Raw genomic sequence first — 11790 nt, 5'->3', positions numbered from 1 at the left:
AAATGTCGTATCAAAAAGGCTAAAAAAGAGTAGTCTCAGTGGCTCGTGGGTGGTCTGGTGCACCTCCCACGCAATACATTGTTTGATCTCCATAAATATTCTCGTTTCTCGTCTTCGAGTCTCACTTTAAAGTGTGATAACATCCATAGTCGAAAAATCTACTATAGTGTTGTTTCTTGTCACAAGTTTGAAGTAATTCCTTTAACATTTATCATCAAATACAATAGTTCAAATATTTCATAAAAGCATCTAAAACATAGATAAAAACAACATATTTATAATTTAAAAGGACTCTAAATGAGTGATTGATTACTATTTTGATAATCATTTGTGGGTTAAGGTTAGAAGCGAGGATTTATGCTTTGACGAGCTTCGTGAGATCCATGGCTTGGGTGAGAAGGATTTAAGAATAGTGATTTCAAGGTGAGTATTTTTTTGGAAGTCGGAGAGAAAACTATTATGGAGATTAATAGAAAAAAAAAGTTGGTGACAAGATTCGAGATGGCCTTAAATTGTTGTTAGTAAGTAATCAGGGCCGGCCCAATCAATGCCGAGGCTCCGTTCTAGTTTTAAAAATGGGCTCAAATTTTAAAGAGGAGTGCTAGCAACACTCTCTTTTCAATATTCTCTCAAACACTCATTTTCTAATTGGTTAAAATATGTGTGGGTCCCTCACTTTGAAAATAGGTTCTATATAAAGTGATAAAACTCACACATGTTTCAACCAATAAGAGAGTGAATGTTTGAGAGAGTCCTTAGCATTTCTCAATTTTAAATATAAATACAATTATAATAATTAAAAAAGACACATAAAAATTACATTTAAGTATTAATCAATAATATATTTAATTATAATTAATTTGAATTTTGATTTATCTCAATTTTTATATGTATTGACTTTTTATTATATCATCTTTTTTATTTATTAGATTTTTATTATAACATTTTTTTATTTTGATTAATATTTATGAAAAAAAATTAAACCTTATAAAAATTTGGGACCTCCCAAAATTTGGGGCCTGTGATGTAGCCCTGCAAAGGGCCGGCCCTGTAAGTTATCCCAAGACCATTTTGCTGGATTTATGCTACCTAACTTCATGGTTTCTTAATTGAAGAAGAACCAAAACAAACCTCACGGACTCTCCAATAAATAACATTTTTCATTAATAAAGTGGGCTAATAAAAAGTTTCGTTGGAATTACATATTTACACGACAAGAAACAACACCAAACACATAGGAGATGACAGTAAAATTTAAGACATATTACATCTTGGTTTGATCTTAATTGGAAGGCCCAATGATGGATAAGGCATTGGTTGACGAGTAAGAGTTTCCTTTGGATTCAATTGAGACCATTCGTACAACTTCACAAAATTATGAATGGTAGTTAATGTCTGAACCCTAGCAAACTCATTTCCTATGCAATTATGAGACCCTGCACCAAATGGAAGGTAAGAAAAGGGTGGGATTGACTTTGTTTGATTTTCAAAACGAGATGGATCAAACTTGTCTGGATTCTCGAATATATCTTTGTCCATATGTGTTCCACATGATGCCCAATATACCTAACAAGAAATTAAATTAACATTAAAGTTAGGCCATAGATGGAATGCAAATGTTCAGTAATATCAAGCATGGTTTTAAATTGCACTCCCTGACCGCAATTACAGCCGCAATATTGCTCCACAACGGATTCTACCGCACTTGCAGTGTGATTTATAAAGACGAGTGTGATGGCATTGTGAACCGTATCATACAATTTTGCTTATGTAAAATTTAGAACTTAAACCTAATATTCCTTATAATATAATGAAAATTAAGTGTTTCTCAATTGTGTATTTCAAGAATATTTTAATTTAAATTATTCAGCAACATCAGTAATGTGGGTCGCAACAGTCAGAATGATCGCAATCGCAACACCTACGACTACATCAAGAAATGTGGATTCTTGAATTGAAGAAACATGACGTACCTGCCACCCTTTTGGTATGTCATATCCTTGATAACTAGTATCCTTAAGTGCTTTCCTAAATCCACCAAACAAAGGAGGGATCATCCTCATCAATTCTTGAGCAACTCTCCATGTGTATTTCATCTTTTGTATCTCTCCCCATGTTAACCTCTCTTCATTTCCTTTCCTTTGCTTTAAAATCCTCATTTGTTCTGCATAAAAAAATTCACCAAATTTTCAAACCACATAGAATATCACACAAATTGGATAACCTAAAAACCAAACTAGTCTCACCTTCTAAAACTTTGTTATAAACCTCTTGATCTCTAGATAACTTCCATATCATCAATGTCATGAGAGTAGCAGATGTGTCATGACTTGCAACAAACATAAAAACAAAATTGTCGGTAATTATGTCATCGTCTAGAGGCTTGTCATTTTCATCTCTTATCGCGAGAAGGCATGAAAGCATATCATTTGTAGAACTTAGAACCCCTTTTGATAATTCTTGCCGTCTTTCGTTCATAATAGGAAGTATCGTTTCCACAATTCTTGCTCTAGCTTTTTGGCCTCTCCAAAATGATGTGCCAGGGAGATTTATTGGAAGAGAGTGAATTGCTTTAAATGATGTGGTAAAATCATCAAATAGAATCTCTCTTGTGTGTTGATCTATGTCAAATAAGATGCTGGATGTCATATCATAGGCCAGTTTTTTCATCAACCTCACAACCTGTATTGTTTTATTCTCTTTCAATTCTTTTAGTAGTGTTGTGTGCACTAACTCATCCATCTTTTTGACATAGTTTTGAAGGCATTCAGGTTTCAAGAATTTCAGCAGTTCTCCTTTGACCAACCTGTGCCTGCTTGAAAAATAAACAAAAGGCTCAAATCTCAAATGGCTTCATTATTTTTTCCATCAATAAAATAGAAAATAGAAATAGAAGTGGTAAACAATTGACACAATGTTATTTATGCAATCCGCCCAAGTGAGTTATTTGACGACTATATAATTGCCGTTCCGTCTTATAAAATAGTATACTAGTTCGACTCCCTTGCTTCTTTCCCTTCTTCTACAACTTAGAGTCATACTCAACGATGACCTTAACGAATATCAAACCCCTATTAATATTTCCTCCATGATATCTACGTCCTAGCAATTGGGAAGTACAACAAACAACTGCTTAACATTAAGAAACATGTAACAATTCAAATAGTGTTTTGCACTTGTTACCGATTATTGACATGGTCAACAAATCAGCTGCAATTTTCAAACTATAAACTTTTTTGAGTAATATGCGTCTATATTAGATTGTAATTATTTCAAAGTGTAATTGTTTGAATAAAGATTCCAAGCAATTAGATTGTAATTATGGATGGAACCGTTATATTGCACAAAGTTGTAGTTAGGTTGAATGATCTCTGATTCAATTCCTGCCGGCAACATTTACTTAATATAAATAAATTGTTGATATTTATAAATCAACAATTTTAAAAAAAATTAAAAAATTAACTGATCTCCTGGATTAATCGATTTTTTAGCTGGATAATAGGATCATAAGTAAGAAATTAAGAATATGTACCTTGATCCTACCGACAATATTTAATTAACATAAACAAATTATTGATATTTATAAATAAACAACTTAAAAAAATTCGACTGATCTCTAGAGTGATTCGATTCTTCGGCTTGGATAACGAGAATCATAAGTAGAAATTAAAAATATGTACCTTGATCCTACAAGTTCTGATAAGCTTTGCTTTCCAAGTATCTTTTGAAGAGTTATAGGTTTCTTAGCAGAAATAACATCATCTGAGGAACCAAGAACAAACTTGTTTCCTTGTTGTCCAATAATAACCACTGTTGGAGAACCCATTAAGGAGGTTTTAAAGACAGAACCATACTTTGATACCCTTTCTTGTAACCACTCATAGCCTTTGTCTTGTCTCTGTGCTCTAAGAAAACCAAGTGTCTCTCCAATAATTGGATATCCAAGAGACCCTTTTGGAACATTTTTTGTTTGACTTTTTGAGAGAAGTTTTTTCAGGAGAAAAGCTAAACTCAAAGTTAGTATACATAAACCAATGAAAGGAATATCCTTAACCATTTAGAAATTAGATGAGAGAGATGAGATTATCCAGGGGAGTGCCAAACAATGGAGATAGAGATCATATATGGTTTTTTTATTACTTTATGTCACCAAGAGACATGGAAAGGAAAAAAGAAAATATTGGTATAGTTTTTCATATTAGGTAACAATAAATGAATAATTTAATTTATTTAGAGGGGCACATTGCTGCAGGTTTTTAATTGGTAAAAATCATAGTTTTTAATTGCGGATCCAGGCGCGGATGCGATTGTGGTTTCGGGTGTTGCAAGTGTAGTCATTGCAGATGCTGCAATGCGCATTATTTACTGTTTTCGCATAAATTTTGATTTGGAAGTTTTGTAATACTTTTTGACAAACATTTAATGTTAAGATTTTTCTTTACAACATATATATAAATTATGTTTTGAGATTAAAAAATTTTGATGACGTGGTTTCTAATGTGGGCAGATACTTGATTTTAAATCCCACTGCATTTGCAGTATGATGCAGTTGCAAAGACTACCTCGTCAACAATACTGCAGTTGGAGACTGTAATTTAAAACCATAATAACATTAATCAAATGATTAATTTAACCAAAAATTTTGGATTAAAATTCGGTCCTAAGTACCAAAAATGTTAAATCTTTTAAATGACTCGACTCGAGGAACTCAGTTTAATCAAAGGATACTAATTTCTTGACTGCACCAATTGCAGGATTCTTTTGACAATAGTAAATTCAAATATCATCGTCCTGTTTATTAGATAATATTTTTTGGATTAAGCAACTTGCCGGCATAGTTAGCAAGCTTTAAATATTTTATTTTTCCTTATTGAGTAATGAATAATCTAATGCTTTGGTCTATACAATTAGTACAATCTTCTATTTGTCCTTTGTAAATTGATTATTTTGATGCAAGTAAACGACACATTGAAGAAAGTGACAGATAACATAAAGAAAATTATGGAACTTTTAATTTAAGTTAAATCAACTAGTTGAATAAAAAAACAACATAAGATCAAATATAAAAAGAAAAAAACACAGTTGAAGGAAACTATTTTTAAAGCAAAATAAAAATTCTTCTTGTTTTCAAAGAGGGTGGTGGTGATGACGAGGAGTGAAAGGAGAATAAGTTGCAAAGGAGGCTTCACTGCTAGCAATAGAGAAAGGACTTGTTGGAGTTGTAGGTGTTGTTGGTCTTGATTGATTACCATAGCCTTTGTCACCATTCCTTCTTGGTCCTTTCTCAGCCCATTTGAGTTCAGTCTGCTTTACTGTACTTGGATACCTCCAATTCAAACATCCTAGTAACCCTGCCCTTTCTATGTACCTATGACAACAAATTACATTCCAATAACCATTCATGTATATTTTGTTAGATTAAGGTTATTTAAGAACCTTAAAAAAACTTGGTATTGAAGTGGCATTTAAATCAAAGTATGCGGTTGCAGTTGCGGGAGTTGTGATTGCGCATTTGTTGCGATTTGCATTGAGGTCATTGCACTTGTAGATAAGATTTTTCATTACTTCCAAAATAAATTGAGTTTTTGAGTTTTGAAATTTTAAATCAAATGAAAATACCTTAAAAAAAAACATGGGTGAAATTTGTCTGATGTGGTTCTTAATGGAGTTGGGCGTATGATCTTAAATCACATTGTAATTGTGGGGCGATACGGTCGTGGAGACCATTGCATCTGCAATATTGCAACTACATCTGCAATTGCAGATTGCAATTTAAAACCATGATTTAAATAGAAAATTCTTAAGTTCGACGCCAACTCCAGTGTTAAAATCCGCAGAAGCTACCGCATTGCAATAATGTGGCTGCAATTGTAGATACAGACAGCAATATAAAATCATGATTAAAATTGAAAATTCTAAAATTCGACCCGGTACCAAAGTTCAAAACCCAACTCTTTGTGTATGAATTTTTAATGATTATTAAAATAAATAAAAAAAATTGTTACCTTTGACAGAACCTAAGCCCAAGGCAATTAACACACTTTCTTCCTTCTCTTAAGTCTCCCATACCTATTTCCACACACTGCTTGCAATAAACCCTGCCACATACCTTCATTGTCCACAAACAATGTTAAATAAATTAAAGATTGTAGAAAATATAACTATTTGATTGAGTAAAGAATGACAAAACTGGAAATAAAAAAATTTAAATAAAAGGCAATATTAGAAGAAAAAATTGTTAAACAATAACATAAAGTATAGATATCAATAATAGTAACATTTCAAAAACATACCAAACATCTTGTCCTGAAAAAATAAACATAGTTACTACAAATAGTGCAAATCTTAGAGTGAGGAATGCCCTGTCGTCTCCGTCGACCAACACCGCCTTTTCCATTAGTCGAACTCGACTCACCACTCATTGTATCATAGCCCAAATTATTCTCACTTGCCTTACTTTGAGTACCTTGAGCACCAACAACACCTCTATGACCAAAATCTTGTTGATGATTATAGTTGTCATTGGAATATACCTTGAAGCCTTTTTTAAAATCATGAGTAGGTGACATATTCATAGGTGAAAGAGAAGGGGATTGTATATTTGTGGTGTTTTTCTTAACATTTGGCAAGTCTTGAAAGGTAAGATTAACACTCTCATCTGGGATTCCTTGGTATAGTTCCTCTAGGTTAGGTTTTGGTTCCAATGTTTTTTTCTTGTGATCATCCATTTTTAGTTTCTTAGGATGAATGAGATTGTGTCTATAAATATTTAAGGAATGGTGAAATTAAGGTAAGAGGTGTGTGTAACTTGTAAGGCATGTTTGGTCCAATTGTGAATAAAAATGAACATATGTGGCCAAAGTTTATAAGGCCGGTTGGAAATTAAGAATAACTTATTGTCTTGAATATTTAGATTGGTCACTTGATGGAGTTGTTGGGTCTCTTCAGTGTTTTGGAAAGACTGGCCAGTATGAAATCGGTGATTATATACAATTTTAAAGTATAATATAATTTTGGCTTTCCATCATTTATTAATAGTTTTGATTTTTTTTGTTTGTTTTTTTGTTTTACTAAAAGTAAAATGACATTCAATTATTCAAAGTAATATAGTGCCTAGATGTAAAAGAGTAGAAATTTATTTAAAATTAAAAAGAATGAAATTACTTAAGGTTGCTTCTTGTTATGCGCATTACGCTAATTCCTGTATTTTTTTTGGTCTTACGATTAGATGTTTTGAGGCAAAGGGAATTATTTGGAATTTGGAGGTGCCTTTTAAGATGAAGGCATTTGGTTGGAGGCTTCTTGTAAATAGGCTCCCAACTAAGGATCTTTTGGTGAAAAAAATTTTAAATAACAAAGTTTAAAAAAAAATTACCAAAAAAACAAGTTTTTCAAAAAATTTACCAAAGTGTATAGGTTTTGAAGACCCCCTGGACTATGCGCCAAATGAATTGGCGCATTAGTACAAAAATTAGGAGTATGCGCCATATGGTTTGGCGCAAATGTGGATTTTTTTTTTTTTTTTTTTTTTTACTTTTCACAAACACATATACGCCAAATGAATTGGCTAATTCAAGAAAATTTATACTAATGCGCCAAATGGTTTGGCGCATACTCTAGGGGGTCATGCAAAACCTAGACACTTTGGTAAATTTTCTGAAAACCTTGTTTTTTATGTAATTTTTTTTTATAAACATTGTTATTTAAATTTTTTCATCTCTTTTGGTACATAGAGGAATTTCTATTCTTTTGGATAGTGTAAAGTGTGTTTTTTGTGGGATTGACTTGGAAAACCGGTATCATTCCTTTTTTAATTGCTTGGTGGTTAAGAACATATGGAGGGAGATAGCTTCTTGGATTGGTAAAAGGGAGGTCTTGGAGGAAAAGTGTTTGTCGAGTTTTACGGATCAACACTCATTTTGTAAAGATCACAAGATTAAAGAGAGGAAGTTAGGGGTTATTTGGCTTGCAATTACTTGGTCGATTTGGTTGCTTAGGTACGGAGTTTGCTTTCAAAAAGAGGTTTGGAATTTTGAGAATACGGTTTGGAATATTGAAACCTTAGTTTGGAAGTGGTCTTTTTTTGGAGAAATTACCCAACCCAATTATACTTTTTACAAATTTAGCAAAGAGTCTTTGCTTTATCTTTCGTAGTTATATTTGGTTTGTAATCTCTTTTGTCGGGTTTTTCCCGTTTCCTAATGTAAACAGGTTAGAGAACCCTTAGTTCTCCCTTATATTATATCTTACTTACACACAAAAAAATCACAACATTCAGGTTAATAGCTTAAAATGATAAATTCCGTGCAACATTAAAGTGTCTGGGATACTCATTTCTTCAAATTTGTAATAATGATAACATTAAAATTATTGATTGAATATGTAATAAATATGAATAAAATATGATCAGATAATCTAAACAAAGTGAATAGTTCAACAAAACGAGAAAGAAGACAAACTCCATTGAAAAAATAAAGTCTATCAAATTTCACATTGGAGAACTGACCAAGATGAAAAACATTCTATCACCAAAGTCAATAAGTGAATAAGTGAATCGAAAAGATATGTGTCATTTATCACATTGGACAGACATGTATCCGAAGTGATATGTATCACTTTTCACATCAGGCAGACTTATAATCGAGTTGATATGTGTCACTTTTCTCCCTAGATAAGCTTGTAACTGAGGGGGTATGGGATATCTTTCACATTGGTTCTCTGGCATAATCGATGTGAAAAGCATGTAGTTTTAAAATATTTTTTTTATATATTTTTTGTTATAATTTGTATATTATTTAAACAAAACCTAAATAACATACTTTGTACCATATATTTAAATGACTCTTGGACCAAAACAAAAAATTATATATATTTACAACAAAACCTTAATGACACATTTTGTACCATATTTATAAATGGCTACAAGGCCCAAACAAAATGAGTGACTCAATGTGTTCAAAATGACTGCATATTTACATCGAACACACATGACAACTCAGACATATTTAGAATAACTTATAAATTATACATATTCATTTTTTACAAGAAAAATCTAACATATCAAATGGTTCAACCAACAAGACAACAACCAGCAGACCATAAATTAGATTGACTCATAAAACACAAGAAATCAAGTTGCCCAATGTAGATATATGTCATATAAGTCTTTTTTCAGGGAATGGTGATCGTTCGTTAAATTTCTATAGGTTGAACGAAATGTGTACTTTCTAAAGAGTACAGTTAAAGACAACCCCTAAAGGTGTATGTCCATTTGAGGTTTAGTGTTTTTGGTGTGTTGTGAGCTCGCCCACGTGAGGGTCGTGGAGGGATCATAAGTTTCTGTTTTTGAGATAATTTTTGTAATCCCTCTTCCATCCTTCATTGGGATATATATAGGAAATATTTTTTCTTGGGCTGAAGAATTGAGAGTGGTTTCCCTAACTCCAAAAACATGGAACTAAGAATGATGAATTCCCCTTTCATCATCGAGGAAGAAGTCACTCCTCCTTGACTATTTCTTTGGATCGTTAATCCTTAGCAACCTCGTAACGCGTATAGTAGGTGGCATGTATCATGGTTTTAACCAGGTTCTATCAGGAGGTTCACCTCCGGTGTCCCAACCTAATTGAGTAACCTATAAGTGTGTTTCGAGCGACTACTTCCCATATCCAGGAGCTCGCATGAGGTTAATGTATCTTTTTCGTTTTTGTTTTCTTATGGGATACCCTTATTAGGGCCAAGCACAATTATCATAGTTCACATTCACTCAAACACAAGGCCTTGTAAAGGGCAAAATATTTAACCCAATCAGTATGTAATTTATTTACGTGCAAGACTTTATAAAGTGGAGTTTCTCAAGCGAGACTTATATAAACGAGTAAATCCGACGAGATTTAGTAAAGCCGAGTTTATAAAGTGTGACTTAGATAGTCAAGTACCTTAGAAGAGACTTCGTAATGGAGAGTTTTTCTAACTCTTAGGCCCTTACTTTTGTATTAGTTTGCCACTACATAGTTGGGTGTAGCAAAACCAGGAGGAATTTATGGTGCTTGGGTAGCTTGAGGCTTTTGTTGACCTTGGTTATTACTCCATGAAAAGTTAGGATGGTTGCGCCATCCTAGATTTTAAGTGTTGTTGTACCTGTTTTTGTTATTGTTGCCTACATAATTGGCAGAAACAGGTTGCAGAACACTCTTCAAACAAGTGTGCCCCTCCACAATACACACAGGCAACCGTAGATGTGTCAGTAACAACCTTCACAGGTTCAGGTTTATTCACTTCTAGAGTCATCATGTTCTTCATCATTTGATGAATCTGGGACACTTGAGCAGTAAGGGTTGTAGCTTCAGTAACTTCATGGACTCCAACAAGTCTCCTTTGAGTAGTACTCGCACTAGATCTTGTGACTAGCCATTGATAAGTGTTGTTCGTGATGCTTTCTATCAACCTATATCCTTCTTCATATGACTTAGACAAAAGTGCTCCTCCACTCAATGCATCAAGCATATTCCTTGATGAATGAATTAACCCGTTGTAAAATGTTTCAAGCTGGATACAAATAGGGATGCCATGGTGAGGGCATTACCTAAGTAACTCTTTTAATCTTTCTCGAGCTTCAAATAATGATTCATCATCTCCTAGTCTAAATGAGGTAATCTTATTTCTCATCTTTGCATTCTTGGAAGGAGGAAAGTATTTAGCTAAGAACTTCTCAGCTAGGTCATTCCATGTGGCAATGGAATTAGGCTCCAAGGAATTTAGCCAAAATTTAGCTTTATCCCTTAGAGAATAAGGAAACAGCCTCAACCTGAAGGAATGATCAGTCACGCCTGGAATTTTGAAATTACTAGCCACATCCAGAAATTGGATTAAGTGCAAATGAGGGTCTTCATTTAGAGAACCAGCGTATTGATCAGTGGTTTGCAGCATTCAAAATATCATAGGTTTGAACTCAAACTGTGATGCAGTGATTTCTAGAAAGACAATGCCAATATTCATAGTGGTAGGGTAAAAACAATTATAGTCCCTGATGTTATGGGCCTTATTTTGGCAATACCGATAATGTCGTTATCAGCCATGACTTGGAATTGCTCTTTTTCGTCTTAATCTTATGGTAGTGATATTTGTGCCGCTTCTCCAAGATCATCCAGATTATCTGCAATAGGAACCCCTGGTGTAAGTCTAGCAAGTGTATTTCTCCTTCGGGCTCTGAGTGTTCTTTCAGGTTCAGGATATCCACTATAAACTTGGTGCAACGATCTGTGCATACAATAGCTTAAACACTTGCCGTGACACCAGACTACAGTAGAACGTCAAAAACACAAATGCTTAAAATGGAAAATAAATAGAAATAAATACAAAATCAGAAATGTAGTAAAACTCACTCCTCGGCAACGGCACCAAAAAACTTGTTCTCTTCTCAAAGGTGTCACGTGCAAGTATACATGTTTTGATTGCAGCAAGTAATAAATATAAGAGTATCGTACCCACAAGAAGTGCTTACTACTTAGATGTGACTTTTGTATAAATTCTATTCTTTCAATTTAAGTATGAGTAGGGAAAATTTTAATATGGGTTGAGTTTAATTCAGTGTTCACTTAGAATAAATACCGAAAGTATAGAGAGAAGTAGTGTAAATGTATTAAGAGTGATCGAGTTGAGCTTTGATCCATTAATATCTTTAGTGTAGTTATTGTCATACCCCAATTTTTGACCCTAAGATCACACATCATTTGCATACCAATCATCAATCAAGAATTTTTAACTGAGAACTCTACTTGTGATGTTATG

The 11790-nt window shown here is 33.4% G+C and overlaps 2 protein-coding genes and 1 non-coding gene across 3 annotated transcripts; 1 reads left to right on the top strand and 2 right to left on the bottom strand.

The window, feature by feature from the left end:
• Positions 1 to 1137: 1137 nt before the first annotated feature.
• LOC131656359 (taxadiene 5-alpha hydroxylase-like) lies at positions 1138 to 4190 on the bottom strand. The gene is made up of 4 exons (XM_058926093.1): positions 3681 to 4190; positions 2247 to 2812; positions 1974 to 2164; positions 1138 to 1566 (listed from the first exon to the last, which is right to left on the bottom strand). The coding sequence occupies exons 1-4, from the start codon at positions 4055 to 4057 to the stop codon at positions 1255 to 1257; spliced, it is 1446 nt and encodes a 481-aa protein (XP_058782076.1). The 5' UTR covers positions 4058 to 4190; the 3' UTR covers positions 1138 to 1254.
• A 778-nt stretch (positions 4191 to 4968) lies between these two features.
• LOC131656358 (uncharacterized) lies at positions 4969 to 6837 on the bottom strand. The gene is made up of 3 exons (XM_058926092.1): positions 6294 to 6837; positions 6006 to 6109; positions 4969 to 5368 (listed from the first exon to the last, which is right to left on the bottom strand). Exons 1-3 carry the CDS (start codon positions 6726 to 6728, stop codon positions 5128 to 5130), a joined length of 780 nt encoding a protein of 259 aa, XP_058782075.1. The 5' UTR covers positions 6729 to 6837; the 3' UTR covers positions 4969 to 5127.
• Positions 6838 to 10564: 3727 nt separating this feature from the next.
• LOC131593766 (small nucleolar RNA R71) lies at positions 10565 to 10671 on the top strand. The gene has a single exon (XR_009281147.1). It is a non-coding gene; the product is annotated as a small nucleolar RNA R71 (small nucleolar RNA).
• Positions 10672 to 11790: the final 1119 nt, after the last annotated feature.

The sequence above is a fragment of the Vicia villosa genome, linkage group LG3 (genome assembly GCF_029867415.1).
Source record: "Vicia villosa cultivar HV-30 ecotype Madison, WI linkage group LG3, Vvil1.0, whole genome shotgun sequence".
Lineage (NCBI taxonomy): Eukaryota > Viridiplantae > Streptophyta > Magnoliopsida > Fabales > Fabaceae > Vicia > Vicia villosa.
The sequence above is the reverse complement of the archived record's forward strand: the minus strand, read 5'-3'. Positions and strand labels throughout refer to the sequence as shown.

What these genes read in the sequence shown, in the direction of transcription:
- LOC131656359 (XM_058926093.1), bottom strand. Translation starts at nt 4,057, where the DNA reads ATGGTTAAGGATATTCCTTTCATTGGTTTATGTATACTAACTTTGAGT. An exon ending in TTATAACAAAGTTTTAGAAG is followed by an intron (nt 2,165 to 2,246) that starts GTGAGACTAGTT and finishes TTTTTTATGCAG; the next exon opens with AACAAATGAGGATTTTAAAG. An exon ending in ACATACCAAAAGGGTGGCAG is followed by an intron (nt 1,567 to 1,973) that starts GTACGTCATGTT and finishes ATTTCTTGTTAG; the next exon opens with GTATATTGGGCATCATGTGG.
- LOC131656358 (XM_058926092.1), bottom strand. Translation starts at nt 6,728, where the DNA reads ATGGATGATCACAAGAAAAAAACATTGGAACCAAAACCTAACCTAGAG. An exon ending in TTTTCAGGACAAGATGTTTG is followed by an intron (nt 6,110 to 6,293) that starts GTATGTTTTTGA and finishes TGGACAATGAAG; the next exon opens with GTATGTGGCAGGGTTTATTG. An exon ending in GGGCTTAGGTTCTGTCAAAG is followed by an intron (nt 5,369 to 6,005) that starts GTAACAATTTTT and finishes TTGTTGTCATAG; the next exon opens with GTACATAGAAAGGGCAGGGT.